At 43.2% G+C, this 19,996-nt stretch overlaps 2 protein-coding genes across 4 annotated transcripts in view; one reads left to right on the top strand and one right to left on the bottom strand.

The window, feature by feature from the left end:
* Positions 1-926: 926 nt before the first annotated feature.
* ptpn23a (protein tyrosine phosphatase, non-receptor type 23, a) lies at positions 927-14,434 on the top strand. 3 transcript variants are annotated; one of them, XM_017452921.3, is made up of 24 exons: positions 927-1,186; positions 2,096-2,170; positions 2,247-2,374; positions 3,042-3,118; positions 3,405-3,454; positions 4,489-4,620; positions 4,810-4,890; positions 5,582-5,713; positions 5,984-6,031; positions 6,212-6,327; positions 6,424-6,503; positions 7,197-7,311; positions 7,478-7,543; positions 7,626-7,771; positions 7,882-8,187; positions 8,289-8,443; positions 8,576-8,727; positions 8,816-8,995; positions 9,205-11,860; positions 11,946-12,130; positions 12,238-12,342; positions 12,418-12,556; positions 12,713-12,826; positions 12,940-14,434. In XM_017452921.3, the coding sequence occupies exons 1-24, from the start codon at positions 1,103-1,105 to the stop codon at positions 13,498-13,500; spliced, it is 5,883 nt and encodes a 1,960-aa protein (XP_017308410.1). In that variant the 5' UTR covers positions 927-1,102; the 3' UTR covers positions 13,501-14,434. The 3 variants fall into 3 exon arrangements, with proteins under 3 accessions (XP_017308410.1, XP_017308409.1, XP_017308408.1); XM_017452920.3 differs by having other exon boundaries at positions 11,946-12,145; positions 12,943-14,434; XM_017452919.3 differs by having other exon boundaries at positions 11,946-12,145.
* A 166-nt stretch (positions 14,435-14,600) lies between these two features.
* scap (SREBF chaperone) overlaps positions 14,601-19,996 on the bottom strand; it is a 20,892-nt gene continuing 15,496 nt past the window's right edge. The window contains exons 20-23 of the mRNA XM_053674780.1: positions 19,906-19,996; positions 19,648-19,728; positions 19,189-19,395; positions 14,601-17,674 (exon numbers count right to left, since the gene is read on the bottom strand). The exon at positions 19,906-19,996 is cut by the window's right edge and continues 76 nt beyond it. Coding sequence (XP_053530755.1) covers positions 17,429-17,674; positions 19,189-19,395; positions 19,648-19,728; positions 19,906-19,996 — 625 coding nt within the window. The 3' untranslated portion in view covers positions 14,601-17,428. The remainder of the gene's footprint in view (positions 17,675-19,188; positions 19,396-19,647; positions 19,729-19,905) is intronic.

Below are 19,996 nucleotides of genomic sequence, written 5' to 3'. Positions count from 1 at the left end.
GTAGCAGAGTGTCATTTCTTCAGTGTTGTCACATGAAAAGATATAATCAAATATTTACAAAAATGTGAGGGGTGTACTAACTTTTGTGAGAGACTGTATATATATATATATATATATATATATATATATATATATATATATATATATATATATATATATATATATATATATATATTAAATAGATCAATTTCAGCTAATGACAGTATCTTAGCTAGTTACCGAACATCAACTTACACTGTTAATTAAAGTACCCCTGAACTCAAAAATATGTTTCAATGGTTAACTGATATTTGACAAATAAAGAGTTAGGCTACATTTTATTTATTTATTTATTTATTTATTTATTTATTTATTTATTTTAATTTCAAATTGTTATCATGATGCAATTTTTCAAATATAAAACAGATATTCTCAGTACTTCTAATCTAAACAGTATTGTATAACTCAAGAAACAGGGTTATAAGCTAACTAGCAAACTAAACTAAATAAATGCTTGAACAAAATCACTTAAACAATAGTTTGGTTGTTTTGGTAATGTTATATTTGACAGAGTAAACCTGTGACTGAAATGAGCTAGTTAAAGATGAGATAACTAGCCGCTAACTACTTTAGTTAGTGATGTTCTGCTATAGTAACAGCAGTAGGACATTTAAAATTAGCGTAGCCATGTATAATCATCAGTAATGGCATTTTTATTGGGGTTAATAGTATAGAGATGCTCGTATGCATTTTAAGCAGTTTCTTGGACACTTTATTGTTTTTGTATCTTGTTTTTGATGGTTTTAAAATACATTAATTTCAACATCTACCCATAAACATGAACTGGTTTACAGTTGGATTCGGGTTTATCCCACTCCAATATGGCGGGCGCTCCTGTGCGACTATTTCTATGGTAACAACTACATTACCCATAAGTCCAATCAGCCTACACCTTTACGTCATGTCCGAAACACCAGCAGTTTCCTGGGACATGACACAGTCGTTTAGATTGGAAAAACACCGATTAATAGAAGACGATTACACGTTATAGTAGAGCAAAACCGCGTTTAAACCATTTATCGCACTTCAGGTTCGCCGGCTGAGTGAATTTAGCTGGCTGAAAATGGAGGCGGTGCCGCGAATGCCGATGATTTGGCTGGATTTGAAGGAGGCTGGAGAGTTCCAGTTTAGCTCGACTGTTAAACAGGTGAGGATGACTCAAACATCATGATAGACCCGGAGTAATACTTTAAAGTGTCTCTTTAATTGGCATAATTCACGTGAAATCCGGTGGATTCGCTAACAAGTGGTTAACCTTAGCCAAATGTATTACGCTACCCAACTAGCTTGCACGCTAATCATAATTGTGTTGTTTTCCCCCACCCGTTTTCCCGTTCCTGCGTTGTGATTGGCTAATATCAGCTGGTGATTGTTAAAACTGCGCGTGAGCTTGTGAGGCTGAAGAAGCAGCCAATCGGAGTGCCTATGATTTGGATCGTATGAGCCAATCACAGTGTATTAGGCGGGATTTGACGTAATACGGCCAGGGAAAATAGAGCGTGTGTGTCTGTGTGCATGGCTAATACTGTAACATGGGCGTAACCGACAGGTTTTTATTCTAAATAATTGAAAAGTAAGAAAGGACAGCTGATTAAAAGTTCATCAACAAAATACCTAGCTAATTTTCAGCCCAGGACGTGTTTTTCTATAAGTTCTAAAGCAACACCATTGTCTCACTAACGTAATAATATATAATCATAGCATTTTTCATATTTATCAAAGTTGGATTTGGTTTGTGGACTCTTTTTTTAAAATAATAATTACCTTTTTTTATATACACTTTAGGGATCTGATCAAAATATGTTCATCAAAAATGTAGGTTTTGTATCAAGTCTCAGGAAAAAGGATATTATATATAATGATGTGTGTCAAAATATTTGAAGACATATCACAATATATATTTTTTGGTCAGTGGTGCTTCATCACCACCACATCCCTATAACAGCATCACACAAATTGTTTTATTCTTTACCTGTAAATATCTCAGCCTGTAAACTGTCCCAGTATCATACACAGTGTGACGTCTGTTTTGTTCCTCTTGATTTTGCTTTGTTAGTTCATACTGAAGAATTACGGAGAGGATCCAGACAACTACAACGAGCCGCTGAAGAAACTGGAACAATTACGACAGGTGAGCGAACGACATGAAATGATCTTCCCGGACAGTTTCCACTACTTTGGGTCTAATCTCTGATTTTCTTCCTCAGAGTGCGGTGAACGTGACGCGGGACTTCGAGGGCTGCAGTACACTACGCAAATACTTCGGGCAGCTGCACTACCTGCAGAGCCGTGTGCCTTTGGGTCCCGGGCAGGAAGCCGCTGTCCCGGTGTCCTGGTCAGATTTCTTAACTTGTGACTTCCATCGAATTTACGCACACGTTTAATTTTGAATACAAATTAATTTCAGGGGTCCCAAAGCCTTATATCTACAAACTAGTGCTGGGTGACATGATGATCTAATATCAATATTGTGAATCGCAGTACATCACAATACACTTTCCTGCTATATATATATATAATATATTTCTGCAATATATCACACCATCTCATAATAAAAAAAACAATCATTATTAGACAGGTTTCTCTTCCAGGTTTAAATAATCAAACTCAAAGTTTTTCATATATTTAAAATGCATCACGATTGTTTTGTCATAGAAGCGTCTTGGTATTTTTTTGACGCGATATTATTGTCGCCCTATTACAGACCACCGATTTATAGCTCAAAACGACAGAAAATTTAAAGTTGTATAGCTTTTATAAAACTATAAGGATTATAAAGCTACTCTACAGTCAGAGCTGCTGTTATAAAAAAAAAAAAAGCTAATCACCACCTCATGACCAATCACAATCCAGGATTTGGATTCAGCAGTGGTGTAGTGATCATTTTCATGATTGCTGGACACATCAGCAAACGTGTATATTAATATCGGATGTCTCGAATGGAACCCGGCCTGTAGTGTTATTTCTCTCATCATTTTCCTTTTGTTCTTCTTCTTCGGTAGGACGGAGATCTTCTCGGGGAAGACGGTCACGCACGACGACATTAGCTACGAGCAAGCATGCATCTTGTATAATTTGGGTGAGTGTCTGCACTGACTCCTTCACGTGTTGTTTAAGAGCTCATGTTTCTTGATTCCAGACGTGTGTGTGTGTATATATATATATATATATATATATATATATATATATATATATATATATATATATATATATATATATGTGTGTGTGTGTATATATATGTGTGTGTATGTATGTATGTATGTATGTGTATATATATATATATATATATATATATATATATATATATATATATATATATATATATATATATAATTGTATTTTTTTTGTTTTTTTTGCTCATGCAGGAGCACTGCATTCGATGCTGGGAGCGATGGACAACCGAGTATCAGAGGAGGCAAGTGTTTCCTGTTTTATCGGCAGATGACCGATCGCTCAGATCGACCCATGTTCCCGTTTCTATTCATGTTCAGTTCTTTCAGCGTTACTTATATTACAAGTCGGCGTTCCATTTACACACATTCACCTTCAACAACATCCCCTTTTTATTTTTAAGCAACAATGATAAAATGAACTCCTTCTTTTTTCTGTAATCCGGGATCTGTTGACGTGACATAGATAGGAATCATTAGTTCCTACCTTGTTTTTTTTTTTTTTTTTGGGTGAACTTTAGAGCTGGTCCACTTTCATGTGCTACTGAAATCCAGCACATTAAATATTCCTTCAGTCTGAACGCCTGATATCGAAATACACGTTGCTGTAATATCAATTCAATACGAGTCTGTACCCAGACCTCAGACCGAGATCAAACACGGCTCTTCGCTCAAGTCCTTCCTTCTAGGTTACTTTTTTGTGGAACTGTGTATGGGGTTGTGCAGTAACAGTGGAGTTGTGTAACAGTGACCGGGCTGCGCAATCACTGCAGGGCTAAGCAATAGCATAGCTTTGTGGGCTGGCAGACAATCAAACAGTCCTTTTAACTCAAAGAATGACACTAGTAATGCATACGTGATGTATGTGAATGTGTGATTGAATTTCTGTGTGTATAATTGCTCAAAGAAACATTTCCTCGACGGAGCAATAAAATATCTTATCTAATCTTAGTAACGTACAGAAGCCCTAAGAAAACCATGTCGAGAAAACAAGAAAAAAAAAAATAACCCATGACCTCTTTGGGCTTCCGTATTAAAGTCTGTGCGCTTGGCGGCCATTTTTGGTGACACTATAAACACCTACACGGATGATCCGGAAATCTACAAGAAGACCCGTCAAGCAGGGAATTGAAATGGCAGTTAATATCCGACATCTTTGCCTTGAACAATATGAGAAAAAGTTCTCATTTTTTTCATATCATCACCCTCCACACAAAATGTCTCGCGTCTCTTGCCTCACGTTTCTAATTCCAGCTTGTGTTAATCTTCCTCTCGGCAGGGGATGAAGGTCTCGTGCACACATTTCCAGTGTTCAGCTGGAGCCTTCACCTACCTGCGAGATCACTTCAGCCATAATTACAGCGTGGACATGAGTCACCAGATCCTTAATCTCAACATCAATCTCATGCTGGTACACACACACACACACACCTTCTTTAACACTAACGTTTTAAGGATTAATTCATACATTTAATTTTTATATCCTGAATGTATTTATTTCTGCGAAGCTGCTTTGTGACACGGTCCACTGTTAAAAGCACTTATACAAATGAAGCTGAATTGAATTGAATAGTGTAATAGTTCAGATTGTGTGTTACAGGGTCAGGCGCAGGAGTGTTTGCTGGAGAAGTCCATGCTGGACAACAGAAAGAGTTTCCTTGTTGCACGGATAAGTGCTCAGGTATTTCCCAGACTACAACAAGCTTTAAAAAAAAAATAAAAAATACACCTAGTGTCATAATTTTTTTCATAACACTAAACATAACAAGCCCCTTCGTAGCAGCAGTCCTGCAGCAGCACGTTATTCACCTTCACCTGTAATGTTTATTCGTTTATAGTTCGAGTCAGTGTTTTGGAACATTTCTCTCTCTGTTGAAGTTAAGACGTAAGAATACGCCAGAAAAAGAAAAGCAGCTCGTCGTTATGGAAACCCCGAAAACGTAAACGTTACAGCTTTACTTCTGACTGTTACAAAGCGCTGACACTGGAGACTCCTTCTGTAAATGTTTCCGCCGTACGAGTCCCTGTGAACGAGCTGTTACTATAGAAACGATAACGTATTAGAAGCAGAGCGCTGCTGTTCTAGAAAATGAATCAACACCTTCTGACCAATCACAGTCCAGAATTCAACAGAAGGCCACTTATTGCACGATGAAAAGTCACGTTTTAGCAGCTTTCTTTTTCAGTATTTTACCATTTTTGCGTTGTTTTCAACCATCCAGATTAGTCTTTAAAAAAAATAAACTTTGCCCAGTTTTAGCTAACCGTCACAGTGTCCAATGTTTGATCTATTTAATTGATTTGCTCTCCTGAAAGGCCACGGTGTTGAAGCGATATCACGCCTTAATTTGTTTCCTTGCTGTTGCCTTCAGGTAGTGGATTATTATAAAGAGGCTTGCCGTGCCCTGGAGAACTCCGACACCGCCTCGATGCTTGGGAAGATCCAGAAAGATTGGAAGAAACTCGTGCAGATGAAGATTTACTATTTTGCTGCTGTTGCTCATGTGGGTGTCTTTGTGAAGGGGGAAAAAATTGACTGTGTATAATGTGCCAAAAATAGGGATGAGTCCTGGAACTGAGGCACTACCCTAAACACTGAAGACGGTTTCTGTTGATCAGTTCTCCATTAAAAAAGGGCTATGTCTTTTTTTTTAATCGGATTACTATGAAACGGAGCGAGAGAGAGAGATAGACTCGGGGGAGAGAGATGAGTATATACATGAGAAGAATATGATTGAGATGTGGTCTCACTGGCCTTTTCTGTCTCTCCACAGCTGCATATGGGAAAGCAGGCTGAGGAGCAGCAGAAATATGGAGAGAGGGTAAAAATCCCACTTTCATCACACCCTTTTATCTCAGTAGTCATCGTTTGTGTCCGCCAATTCCTGCGAGTCCTCTTTCAAATATTAATACCTGCAGTTCATAGCAGTAGGACTCCGCTACTATACATGCTTTTTTAAATTTTATTATATGTAATTTGTTTATTTTTTGTTCCTCCTCAGCTCGCTTATCTTCAGAGTTCACTAGACAAACTGTCCGAAGCGATAAAGTTGGCTAAAGGCCAGCCAGACAGCGTTCAGGAAGCCTTGCGCTTCACCATGGACGTCATCGGGGGGAAGTTAGTATTAGTAACCGCATTCGAGTGTAGTCTCTCTTTAATTTCCACCGCACTTACGCTTTTAAAAGACGTTTGTTGCTTCTTTTTTTGGTTTAGATTTAACTCTGCTAAGAAAGACAATGACTTCATTTACCATGAGGTCGTGCCGTCTCTGGAGACGCTGCCTTCAGTTAAAGGTATTTTGGGTTTCAGCCCGTCACGATTATAAGTAATTTCTTGTGAATATCTTATGTACACGGCCGGTCAAAAGTTTGTGGACACTCGACTGAAATGTTTCTCATGATCATTAAAAATCTTTTCATCTGAGGGTGTATGATTAAATGTGTGAAATCAGTGTCGTAGACAATAAATATAATCGTGACGATGTATTCGTTTTTCTTTAGAAAACGAATATTTTATTTACAAAAAATCTTTTTTTATCTTAAACGGACGACTCGGAACGAAATATTCCGAAGAGCAGCCGATAAGTGTGCAGCGTAGGTGTGAACTCCTTTAATACTGTTTAAAAAGCATCTCAGGGAAATTCCTCAAGAAATCGGTTGGGAAAATGTCAAGAATACATTTCTGGAAATTCTTGTCAAAAATGGCATCTACTTTGAAGATGCTAAAATATGAAATTTTTGCTTTATTCTGGATTTTTTATAACGACATGATTCCCATAGTTCCATTTGTGTTACTTCAGAGTTTTTATGACTTTATTATTATTATAAAATGTGGAAAAATAAAAAGAATGAGTGTTTTAAACTTTTGACCAGCAGTGTACATCATGCATCACTATATTTAGGTTTGATAACAAACTGCTTTGATTAAAAATAAAACCTCAAATTTACTTAAAAATAAATGACTTAAAACATCCATACCTTCTACAGGTGCGCCGCTAGTCAAAGCCTTACCCGTGAATCCAACAGACCCCAGCGTGACAGGACCAGACATTTTCTCCAAGCTGGTGCCTATGGCTGCTCATGAGGCCTCCTCTCTCTACAGGTTGCGTTTGCCAAACATGAAACGTTGCTAATAATGAAACTTCACTCAAAAACCTGTATTTGACTATTGTTCCTATGACAACTGCTTGTATTTTTCTGCTTGTATTTAAAGCAAACTTGCCATTACTGATGAATAACTTCACTAATAATAGCCTTGTCATCCACAGTGAAGAAAAGGCCAAGCTGCTACGAGAAGTCATGGCAAAAATAGACGGCAAGAACGAGACTTTAGAGTGAGTAACAAACATCTGAGTGCAGGGTCTCTGCGGTTATTATTTTTTTAACGTGTTAGCCTAACTAGTCTTGTTTCTTCAGACAATTCATGGACTCTCTGAATCTGGACCCAGATTCTGTGGACAACATGGACATGTACAATAGCATTCCCTCTGTACTTATGGAGAAGTGTGCGGCCCTGAGCGTGAGACCGGACACAGTAAAGAGTCTCATACAGTCTATGCAGGGTTGGTGTGTTTCTCGTGGTTGGGCCAGGAATAAATCCATAAAAGTAGACTATGTTTTTTAAAGTGTCCTCCAAAGACATCATGCTCATTTGCGTCTCCGTTTATCTCAGTACTCTCGGGTGTGTTCACGGACGTGGAGGCCTCCCTGAGGGAGATTCGATCAGTGTTAGACGACGATGAAGCGGGTGACCGGAAGCTACATGAGGTAGCAGGGAAGCAGAGCGTCCCAGCACAACCTGCAGTCATAGCTGAGCTTCGTAGGGACCTCGAGAAATACCTGGAGGCCCACGAGAAAGCAAGCTTCACCAACACGGAACTTCACCGGGCCATGAATTTACACATTAGCAACCTGCGACTGCTTGGTGGACCACTGGACACTCTGAGAGAGGCACTGCCCAGACCACAACTTTCTGAAGGTACATCCTTAAAGAAATGTATCTCCCCACTGTGGAATGGTGGTCTGTTAATAAACTTCCACGCAAGTGGAAAATGTTTTAATTTGTTGCCATTTTTCCAGATGAAGTAGCAGGTCTCCAGTGCATGAAAAGGATTCTGGGTAAAGTCCAGGAAATGAAAGACCAGCGCAGTTCTCTTGAGAAGCAGTTAAGGGAGCTGATCCAGCAGGATGACATCACTGCTGCTTTAGTTACCACCGAGAGGGCTGATATGAAGGTACTAGATAAGAATTAGAATTTCGTTCGCTTACCAGGTGACGTTGCTGTTGATGTGATTCTCAATGATTTAAAGACTAGTATACCATTTATATATTTTGTGGGTTATTCCAATGTCGTTATGTCTTCTCAGAGGTTATTTGAGGAGCAGCTGAAGAAGTACGAGCAGGTAAAGGTGTACATCGATCAAAATCTAGCTGCTCAGGAGAACATCCTGAAGGCACTGACGGATGCCAACGTCCAGTATGCAACAGTACGCAAGGGCCTGGCTGAGACGGAACATAAGTAAGAGTTGAGAGGGGCAGGTTTTTGCGCTAAATGAACTTCTGTAGAAATATTTGCGTTTGACTTGTGTTTCATGTGTACTATGCAGATGGAACAGTACAGTGCAAATGCTTGTTGCTTCCTATGAAGCCTATGAAGACCTGATGAAGAAATCGCAGGAGGGAAAAGAGTTTTATGAAGACTTGGAGGCTAAGGCTTCTCGTCTCTTAGAAAGGGCTAAGACCATCTGCAAGACCAGGGAGGAAGAGCGACAAGCCATTTTGGAAAAGTAAGAGGCAGTGTAGCATGTTTCAAATGTAAACGGTCTCTTCACATTAACCATCCCTTTTGTCATTCACCTCACTGTCCCAGTCTTATTTACCATGGGCCAGCCATGATGCAATCATTTGTTCCTATTTGTTGGTGATATCAGTTAGTGATAAGTTTAAATAACCTTACATGTTCAGTAACCTTCACTTTTCCAACTTCTTGCAACAGAGAGCTCCAAAAAAAGGTTCCTCAAAGGCCCACCGCCCCAAAGCCAGCCCAAAAGAAAGCCCCAGATATGAATTCCTCTGGCATGGATGACCCTGAAATAGCCAAGCTGAATGCTGCCATTCTAGCCTTAGGTGGAGACTTACCAGAAGACCTTCGTAGTTTGCCTCCCGAGCTTTCTCTTCACATGATACCAGAGGCTTTTCATCCAGGGGCAGCTGCTCTATATACACCACCCCGATTTCCTCCGAACCTACCACCTCCTGAACTTCTCGCGCAGATCTCCCGTTTTACAGCGCTTCCCCCAACCCAGGGCTTCAACCACAGTCTGCCACCAGGCTCCCTTCCCCAGCAACACCAGGTTCCTCAGATGCCCAACCCTCAAGTTTCTCGGCTTACTTCGGTGCCTGGGTACCGTCCTCCATCTTTACAAACCCAGCCGGCTGTATCGGGCCCACCAGCTCCCATTCGCACATCCACCACCACTGTGGACAGTGTGCAAACGCCTATTTCCAGCTATACTCCAGCACCGGCACAGCCAGTCATGCCTGCACCCACGCCTGGACACCCTATACCCACTCCTGCTGTGTATAATCCTCCCCCTCCAGTGGCTTCTCAGCCTCAGTATTTGCAGCAGCCTGGTGTTCCTGTCAGCCAGCCACCTCAGGGAGTACAAGCTTCTCAACCACAGTCGCAGCCCTCTCAACCATTTCTCCAAGTTCACGGTCCAGGCCAACCACAGTCGAGCACACCACAGCAGTTCTTCCAGCCGGTGCCAGCTCAGCAGCAGATACCTGCACCTGTAACTGGGCCTCAGCTCCCACAACAAACTCGACCCCACTACCTACACCACATGGCGCAACCGAGACCACCTGGACCACCTAATCTTCAGCAACGGCCATTTAATATTCACTCTACACCATCTGCACTGCCCCAGCAGATGTATTCTCCTGTTTCATATGTTCCTGGTTGCCAGCCTGTGAATGCCATTGCTCCAAATCAGCTGCCCCATCATTCCATGCAACCACATATGCCTCCATCCTCCCAGCCAATGCCTCAAGTTTCTATGCCACATTTACCAAATGTAAAACAACAAATGCCTGCTTGTTCCCAGCCCTACATGCCCCCTGTCAATCAGCAAATACATTCTATTCCCCCTCCACAAACACCCCTTTCCTCACAGCAGGTACCACCTGCAGGCCATGGACAAATGCCTCCCACTGCACAACAAATACCTCCATTATCTCAGCCACAAATGCTACCATCTTCCTCCCAAATGTCTCCTCCCACTCACCTGCAAATGCCTGCAGTTTCCCAAACAGTCTTGCATCCCTCTCATCCAACAGTATCCGCTGTTTCCCAGTCTTTACCTCACCCGTCTCGGCCACCAGCACCAAGTGTTTCCCAACCATTGCCATACCCCTCCTATCAACAAATTCATCCTCCCTACCAGCCAGCATTTCCAGCAACCCCACAAAGGGTTCCAGTCCCTGTCCAGCCTCAGTTACCTCCAGTCTCTCTGTCAGCACAGTTCCCAGTGCACACCAATGCTCTCCCTTCACAGCCCCATGGCAATCTTCCCTCACCACTTCCTCCTGGACCTCGACCTTCAGTGCCCCCACAGATGACCCAGCAACCTATCAACTTGCCTCAGCACCATCTCCCTCCTCACACTACACCTGTGGGTTATCCTGGTGGTGTTCCTTTAGTTCACCAATCCACAGTTCCTCAGCAGCCCCAGGCTCTGCCTCCACAGGTACCATCAGGGGTGCCAGCATCTTACCCTGGGCCACATGCTGGGATCATTCCTCCTGGACCAATGCAGCATTCTGGACCAGTTGTTACACCTGGACTCCCACAGTCACTCCCACAGAGTATGATCCCACCATCTTCAGCTGCACCAGGGACTACACCGAGCAGTATCCTGCCTGCCCCGTCGCCTTCTCCATCATCAGGGCCTTCCTCACTAGGTATCATTCCTCAGAGACCCTCGCCTGCTCTGACACCTGTTGCAGGTGCAGCGATGCCACAGACTGCAACAACACCCCTGCCCCCCTCCAACTCACTGTTTCAGCACCAGAATTCCAGTACAGATGATCTTCTCTCTTCAAGCCCGGAGAGCCAACATGGTGGCAGCAAAGACACTGCCAATGTCTTATTACCCACCAAGGCTGATCCTCAAGATGAACAGCTTCGCAAGAAATCTGAGGGAGTGAAGATTATTCAAGGTGATCCATACCAGGCTCCAGAGAGGGTCTCGCAGCTTTGTGCAGAGCTCGAAAGGTTTCGGTCAACTGTCCAGTCTTTGGAGCGTCCCTCGGGAGAGGGAGGTTTGTCCGAACTCGACGCTCGATGGAAGGAGCTGCAAGATCAGCAAGAGAAAGATTCTCGTCAGCTCTCCATCGCCATAGCCCGGTGCTACACCATGAAAAACCGCCACCAGGACGTCATGCCTTACGACTGTAATCGAGTTGTCCTGCACTCTGGCAAAGACGACTACATCAACGCCAGCTTCATAGAGGATCTTTCACCATATTGTCCTCGCCTTATCGCAACACAGGCTCCCCTTACTGGAACTGCTGCCGATTTCTGGCTCATGGTCTACGAGCAAAAAGTGTCACTAATTGTAATGCTGGTGTCTGAGCAAGAACTGGAAAAGGTAAGGCCCGCATTCTCAACGCCTCGTAATTTCAGACCAGTCTTAATTTTTTGAGTCCAAAGCAATTTTTTTGTTTCTATTACAGCAAAAAGTTCTGCGCTACTTTCCATCTGAAAGAGGACAGCAGATCACTCAAGGCTCAATCACACTCAGCCTGACTACCCAGAAAAACACAGCCACTCACGTGGAGCGCATGATTGGACTGCAGTATCGTGATCAGAGTCTGAAGCGCACAGTCATCCACTTACAGTTCACCTCATGGCCCGAACTGTATGGACCCAACACGTAAAAAGATACAGTTATCCTTAATCAAAGGGATTAGTCAAGTGCAGTATAAACAAAGCTTTTGTTTTTTCCTCTTTCTTTTCTCTAAACAGCGGCTTGCCAGAGAGCAAAAGTAACCTCATTCGCTTCATTCAGGAAGTTCACGGACATTATCTTCTCCAGCGCCCTTTACACACACCTGTTGTGGTGCACTGCAGGTGAGTTATTCAAACGTACAACCCTCGGTATTTGAAAAATTCAACACATTTACCTCAGGTGCTTGTAATTTTCAGCTCTGGTGTTGGCCGAACCGGAGCCTTCTGCCTGTTGTACGCTGCACTACAAGAGCTGGAGGCTGGGAATGGTATACCTGACCTATCTCAGCTGGTGAGGAAGATGAGACAACAGAGGAAGAATATGCTACAGGAGAAGGTGTGTGTGTGGATGTTGCAGAAAAATTCACAAACATATTAAGATATTTTTGAATTCGATTCCAATTCTGAACTGACAGTGTCTAGACTAGGGTGAAATCTGAGAAACACAGGCTTCTGAGTAAAAATACCTGCTGTTCTCTTATGTTTTATATAGTTACACCTAAAATTCTGCCACGAAGCAGTCCTGAAACATGCGGAGCAGGTGCTTCAGCGTCGTGGCATCATTACCACTGCAAGCCAAAAGTCCACAAACAGTGCAGCAGTTAAGGTAACGCTTAAATTTGTAGTTTAGTGTGCTCAAACACATCGGACTCAGCAGAGCTTTTGTACATAGGATTGTTCAACTCCGACCTAACTATAAATCCTGATGTGTCTGTTTAGCAGTATTCCCAGCCAGAGGCTCAGGATATTGTTCTTGGAGGCGATATGTCCATTAGCTCCATCCAGGCTACGGTTGCTAGGCTCAGCATCCGTCCACCCAGTGTTGAGTCTGACCAGGACCCAAATCAGGACCCAACGCCTTCTGTCGCTGCAGGACTTGAACCCGAGTTGGCACTAGTTCAGGACCTCCAAGCTCCTTCTCTGACAGATGCGGTTCCTGCCTCACTAAGTCCCCCAGTTTCCTGCCCTGCTTCTCCAGGTAAGATGCAGTCCCCTTCACCTCCTCACCACGAGGGTAATGGGTTTGACGGATCCACACCCATGCCAATCTCCAACAGCCATGCTGCACCTGAAGAACCTCCCCCAGCACCATCACCCCTGGACCTTCTGGCTTCCTTAACACCCGAAGCTTTCACACTAGACAATGGTTGCCGTGGCAAACAGCGAATCAGCAAGCAAAGTTTCTTCCAGGCGCAGGAAGGCCAGGGTCTTCAGGGTCCTCCGACTGGAGATGACCCACTCAGCACCCTGGATCCCCTCTGGACTCTCAACAAGTCCTGACTTCTTGGATTCCCTTTTTGATGAGGCAACGAGTTCTGTTTACGCCTCAGCATTTTCACTGCTTATCAGCTAGCTAACAGCCTTTTATTAGTTGAATCCGTGTCCATGGCCTGTACCTCTGGGACCACCTCACCGCGTGTCAGTCCCTGTGTATCTCGGAGTCTGCACTTTTCTGGTACTGCCTTCCTTGTTCATTAAAGCTGTTTCCCAGCATGCACACCTCCTTCTGAAGATGAGCCGGGCCTTCTAAATGGACATCTGCATCTCGACGCCAAATATGTCTTTGTTAACGATGGAGATAAAAGGCACGGCGATCAAACTGGGGACTCTGTGAGCACTTTAATTCAGAAGAAGGCGACAGTAGGTTTGTCGGAGTGGCGGTTTGCTTAAATCTTAAGCTGAAAAATGGGGTTTGAACGAAGAACCCCAGTTCACTTTGTACTTCAGAGCAGTTTAAGTCTTCAACGGTTCCCACTTCTATTGCACAAGTTCCCCTCGGTGCACTTTGCTGCCTGCACTGTGGCCTATTTGTTTATCAGCTACGACCATGATGGAAAACTGAAAGAATCTGACAAAATGTGCTAACTTTATATTAGCATACAACTGAAAAAGGACCAGTTCACAGAATCACATTTAAGCAATGCTACCTGCCTTCTACTAACATTACTATTATTATTGTTATTATTATTATTATTATTATTATTATTACTAGCTGACTTCTATTGTTAGCTCTTTTCGGGGGAGTACTTGCTAACTTTACGTATGGCTAAGTGACACTCACCGCCATGTACTCACTCACTTTTTGCTTATAACGCATTATAACCTTATAACTTATTTCTGATTCGGCACACCATAAACATCCCATTCTGAGTTGATTCTTTCTGCCTTGTTAAACGTTGTAAATACATCTTAATTAAAAATCCATCTCTTCAAATCATTCCTTACACGTGTTGCCTTTACTTGGAAAGAACAGAATAACAGCAACGGTTTAACCGTGTCGTTAAGCCGCTCCTCAGTCTGCTATCGTCATGCCAGCGTTGACGAGCTGTAGCTGCACACTGCAACACACCACCAAGAACCCACAGGCAAATAACCACAGATACGAAAACGCTTTTTTTTTTATTTGCAAATTAGTACAAAGATCTTTGCCCATGATAAAAAATAGAACAGAGCATTAGTTATATCCTCTTTATGCTTTGTATACGGTGCAACTGTCCATCATTTCCATGTCTGGCCTACGCCACGGGTCTGATTACATTTTAAACAGTGTGAATGGTAATGGAGTTTAGGAAACCCAGTCAGTGCCAGGAAAACGTATGACGCGACGCGCTGTTTATATTACGCAGTATACCTATTTAAGTAAATAAGACCTCCAGTTGTTTGCTCAGAAGTGTGCAGGTTTCATTCAACATTGCGACACAACTGGCTTTAATCTGTCTCCAACGAGCTTCCGGAAGTTTCAATGGAAAAACATCCTGATCTTTTTAGTTACTATTCAGGCTATTTACATCGAGGTTTCACATTCTTTAGAAGCTGAAAATAACGGAATGTCTACGGACAACTGATGAACAATATCGTGAACAGCTCATCATCATCTGTAATAATCCCAGTATCTGTACTACTGTCGTTCACAACTTGTCTAAAAACACCATTCACATTTCTACCAACAAACTACACAGCTTTGGAAATCAACTGCGCACACACACACACACACAGAGGAACCTAAATCTGTCCAGGCAGCAACACACCTTAATATTTACATTCATATTGCTAATAATTTAACATCTCTGTGCGTTTCTACTCGCCGTGTAAGATTGCGAGCGCGGCGCACGTTGCAGAATTAACGACGAATCTGTCATTTGGTCGAAATTTGAAAGGCGGCTTTAAAAAATATCCGTTTAGAAAACACACACACACACTGGTTACACGTTATCTGGTCTTTAATCAGATGCTGACGTTCGTCTCTGTGCGTAGTGTTTTTATCCGATTATTAACTCCAGAGTAGACGTTCAGGTGGGAAAAAAGCAAATAAATAAAAAAACAAAACTGTTAAGGAGGTACAGTAAAAATTCCACTGGTTCTATGATGTGTACAAATTTTAAAAAATGTTTTCAGCTCACGGTGTAGGACTCGACGTCAAACTGCACGATATTTTAGTTATATTAATATATTTACGTAAACCGATATCGCACGTCGTCATGCTAACAGATGACACAGAATGTAATGTCTGGTCTCAGCACTAACCCTTCTTCCCTTCCTCCCTGGTGTCCTGCGCGTCCGGGACCGAAGAGTGGAGCTCTGAAGCAAGAAGGATCAACGTGAAGGAATCGTCGGCCACGTTCTAAACCGCCGACGCTGTTCTCACGCACTTTATCTTTAGCGTAATCAAACCTGGGCTGTGGGGAGAAGCGGAGAAGGTCAGGTTCAGTTCGATCCTCCTGTAGAGACCGCGTCTGTCAGTGATAGATCAGAGCAGATCATATCGTGATGTACTGTGTAACTGATTATCGGCACACCCCTAAGCTGCTCGTAGCTTTGCATGTCTACAACAAACGTACAAACAAAAACATTTTTGTTTAGAAATCATTTGCGACACTACGTTCATGGCTGCGTTAGAATGCATTTATTCAGTCCGTACAGGATTTCACAGAGGTCTCTTTCCTTTCTGTGATTTTTGCAGGAAACTACTCGAATTGGCGAAATCGCAACGGCAAGAAATAATTTTGCACGCTCTTTCACACGCAGTGACGTTTGTGCCTACGCGAGACCTTTTAGCCGTACTCGCGTGTGACGCGTCTCGGCTCGAACCTGTGATAATTTAGAGAAATTGAAGGCTCCTCTGAATGTTGCGGAGTTTCCGCGATCGCTAAATCCTGGAGGGACTGAATATCTTGACAGGCTCCACCAGTTAAATGACAGGAGACGACGCTTTCTCTCCTGAGGTAAAGTTGAGTATTTTAGATAAAACTAAAAATATAAAAATATAAAACGGAGCGGAAAAATCCGGGTTACGAGTCCGGGGTTTCGGGTGGTAGTTGGTGCGTGGCGATGCAACAATCTTAAAGTGACGATAATCAGAAAAAGGACGAACGAGTAGCGCGGATTAACCGAATGGTGGCAGATTCGCCGCGATCATCGAGAAACCTTTCGCAGGGTCGTGCTCAGAATCTGAATCGCATCGTCTCTCGTGCGGAAGCCCGAGGTGTACCTCCCGAACGTAGAATAAGTTCAGTAGTAAGTAGTGCTGTCGCGTTTCTCCCGTCCGAACGACCCGAGGAAGAAAAAACGAAAAAAAACATTTGTAGTCTTAAAGAAAGCAGACCCTCACCGTCCAAACGGACTGTTATATCATTAAAGTTTAAATTAGTCAGCGCTTTTTATACATTTAAAGATCTGATCGTACAAACGGTTAGAATTTATCGCTAATAAATAATGGATTTTTTTTTTGTTTTTAAATATTAAAAAGTGACACGTCTCCTTCGACACACGGGCAACGCTCGCTCACGACACACACCTGATTTACAGGTTCATCCCATTACAGTAATCCCCCCCCCACCCCACACACACACACGCATCAGCAGTTATTCTCCATGTAAACGTCTCCCCGCCATACTCTTACACACACACACACACACACACCTTTCTCCAGGCAGCGATTGTTCAGTGTCCCATCCATCCCGTGAGTAAAGATACACTGCGATTAGATTTTTTGAGTCTTTTTCTAGCAAAAAAATATATAAAAAGCTCTTAAAGTCCAGTTTTCCATTAGAAAAAAAACAGCAGGAGCTCTCTCTCTCACACACACACACACACACACGCACGCACGCACGGATTCCATGCCCCGTTTCCCTCACTACTGGCATGTTATTTTTAAAAAAAGCAGAGACCACGGTCCATCTCGCACACATTTTTCTAAACGTGCGTGTGTTTAGTCCAGCTTCTCCAGTACGGAGGGCACGTAGACGAGGCTGAGCTCGCTCCCAAAGTCACACACGATGGCGGCGTTTTCGAGCACGAGGAGCTGCCGTACGTGCTGCCCCTCGCTGTTCTGACCCAGATACACCGTCTGCAGCAGGTCCCCGTAGTTCAGGTCCCAGAACGACACGCAGCCGTTACCCCCGGTCACTAATAAACTCTCGGAAATCACGGCCAGACTGGCGCCACAGCCCACTTCCTGCAGGGGAAACATGAGAAAATCACAGCTGGGGTCTGAGCTTACACTCGCGTCATCTCTCTCTCTCTTTCACACCCACACACACGGAGAATAATAACAATGAGCAGTTAAAGGAATAATTCAGCCAAAAACGTTACTTCCTCTTTACCACAAACGTAGTCGATCGGCCGAGACTCTCTCAGCGACGGGGTGGCGTGACGGAGCGCGGTTACTCTCACCCGCCCCATGGAGTTGATTATTTTCCCATAACCGCACGCTCTGGAGTGTTTTATTCCTCTTACACCACAGCAACTTCACGACGATTTACAATTTAAAAAATGATTTATTCCATTGAAGTCACGAAGAAGCGTAAACTCCTCTGTGCTGCTGAAGACGCCGAAAAAGCGCCGACACTGGAGACTCCTTCCATAAACGTCTCCTTACACGTGTACGTGGTGTATGAGGTTACCATAGAAACGATAACGCGTTAGAGTGAGCGTGTTCATATAAAGTTGCTGTTATAGAAAATGAATCAACCCTTTCTGATTCGGACCAATCAGAACCCAGAATTCACTCGCTTCGGATCGACTACATTTGGTGTATTAAGGACGTTATATACACGTTTGTTTTTTTTTATTTGGCAAGCTATCACTTTAGCGTTCTATGCTAGTTACCAGAAGGTCGTGAGTTCAGATTAGAGGTAGAGCCCCGATTTAATTCTACACAGACAGAAAGCTAGAGAGGACTGTTAGCATGGTGTTATTTGAATAATGCTAAGCAGCTAGATCTCTACAGGTTCTCGTTGGGTATTAGCAAGTTTAGCCTTTCTGGGTTAGCAGCCGACAACTAAAAGGCCTTTTCCGTTGCTTTTAAAACCTTCTTGCATAGCGATGTGCCGAAGCAGCAACAATATCGACAAGAGCAGGAGCGTGAACAGGAACTGATCTGTAAACACACAGAACAGCTGCACGCATCACAGTAAGCAGCGAGGGTCCATCAGCAAACATCACATCAACCTTCAGGTTCAGTTCCAAATCGAGAGATCCGGCTCGAGCCACCAAGTTAGCTTCGTAGTCGCTCGTCTGGCCGGAAAACTAAACGTTCCTCTTCGCCGCAAATGTAGTCGGATAGCCAGGACACGTTTGGTGCCTGAATAGCTAGCAACTGGTGTTGCTGAGGAATAGCTAGGGCTTTGCTAGGTGGTTGCTATGGCAATTCCACGTGGTTTTTTAGGTTGTTACTATGGCATCCCAGAAATGTGCTAGGTAGGGTGTTGCTATGTGGTTTGTAGGTGGGTGGCGGTATCCAGGATGAATTCTAGTTGGTTGCTATAGTGACCCGTGTCGATTTGATTCTGTTAATCAGATTAATCAGTCTGACTGGAACTGAACCGAGTTCTTTCAGGACATTAATCACTCTGTGATTATAGGCAAAGGTGTAAAAAATAAAAAATATAAATAAAATAAAATAAAAAAAACAGGAAATCACAGCTTTAGTTTTTGTTCTGCTCTTTTTTTTCTTTTTTTTTGGCGCACCTGCTGTATGGAGTAGAGCTTGATGCCGGTGCTCCGGTCCCAGATGCAGATAAGATCGTCCAAGCCACTGCTGATCACGCAGGAAGTAGTGCAGACCAGCGACGTTACGTCACCACGGTGACCGTAAACATGGCTCACGCGACTTCCTGTGAGGACGTCCCATAAACAGATTGCGCCATCCTGCCCCCCGCTGGCCAGGACCATGGTCTACCACACACACACACACACACACACACACACACAGGGTCAAAATCTCATTGTGTTCAGAATATCCTCTCATGGCTGATCTGAGAACAGTGAAAATATCAGGACAGGATTATAGAACTGAAGTGTAGTATTATTATGATGTAGACAGTATAGAATAAATGTGATACAGCCGTCACTTCTGCGCACTTTCGTAATTAAACCTGCAGACAGGCTGGGAGGCCAAGGTGAAGCGGAGGTTCAGGTCATGCTCACCTGGTCTATGTAAATGGCGGTGATGCCACCTGAGTGTCCCTGCAGGGTGAAGAGGCAGCAGGAATCCTCCAGACGATACACCTGCAGAACAGCAGCACCAAAATTATACGTATGTGTGTGTGTGTGTATATATTATATATATATATATATATATATATATATATATATATATATATATATATATATATATATATATATATATATATATATATATATAGAGAGAGAGAGAGAGAGAGAGAGAGAGAGAGAGATCTTTACTCTGACGGTGTGGTCCTGGCTGCCAGTGACGACTCGACCCGCTGCAGCTTTGAGCACAGTGATGGGTTTCTGGTGAGCGCACTGAACCGAG

This window comes from Ictalurus punctatus, chromosome 23 (assembly GCF_001660625.3).
Source record: "Ictalurus punctatus breed USDA103 chromosome 23, Coco_2.0, whole genome shotgun sequence".
In the NCBI taxonomy this organism is placed as follows: domain Eukaryota; kingdom Metazoa; phylum Chordata; class Actinopteri; order Siluriformes; family Ictaluridae; genus Ictalurus; species Ictalurus punctatus.
This window is presented reverse-complemented; position numbering and strand designations above follow the sequence as displayed.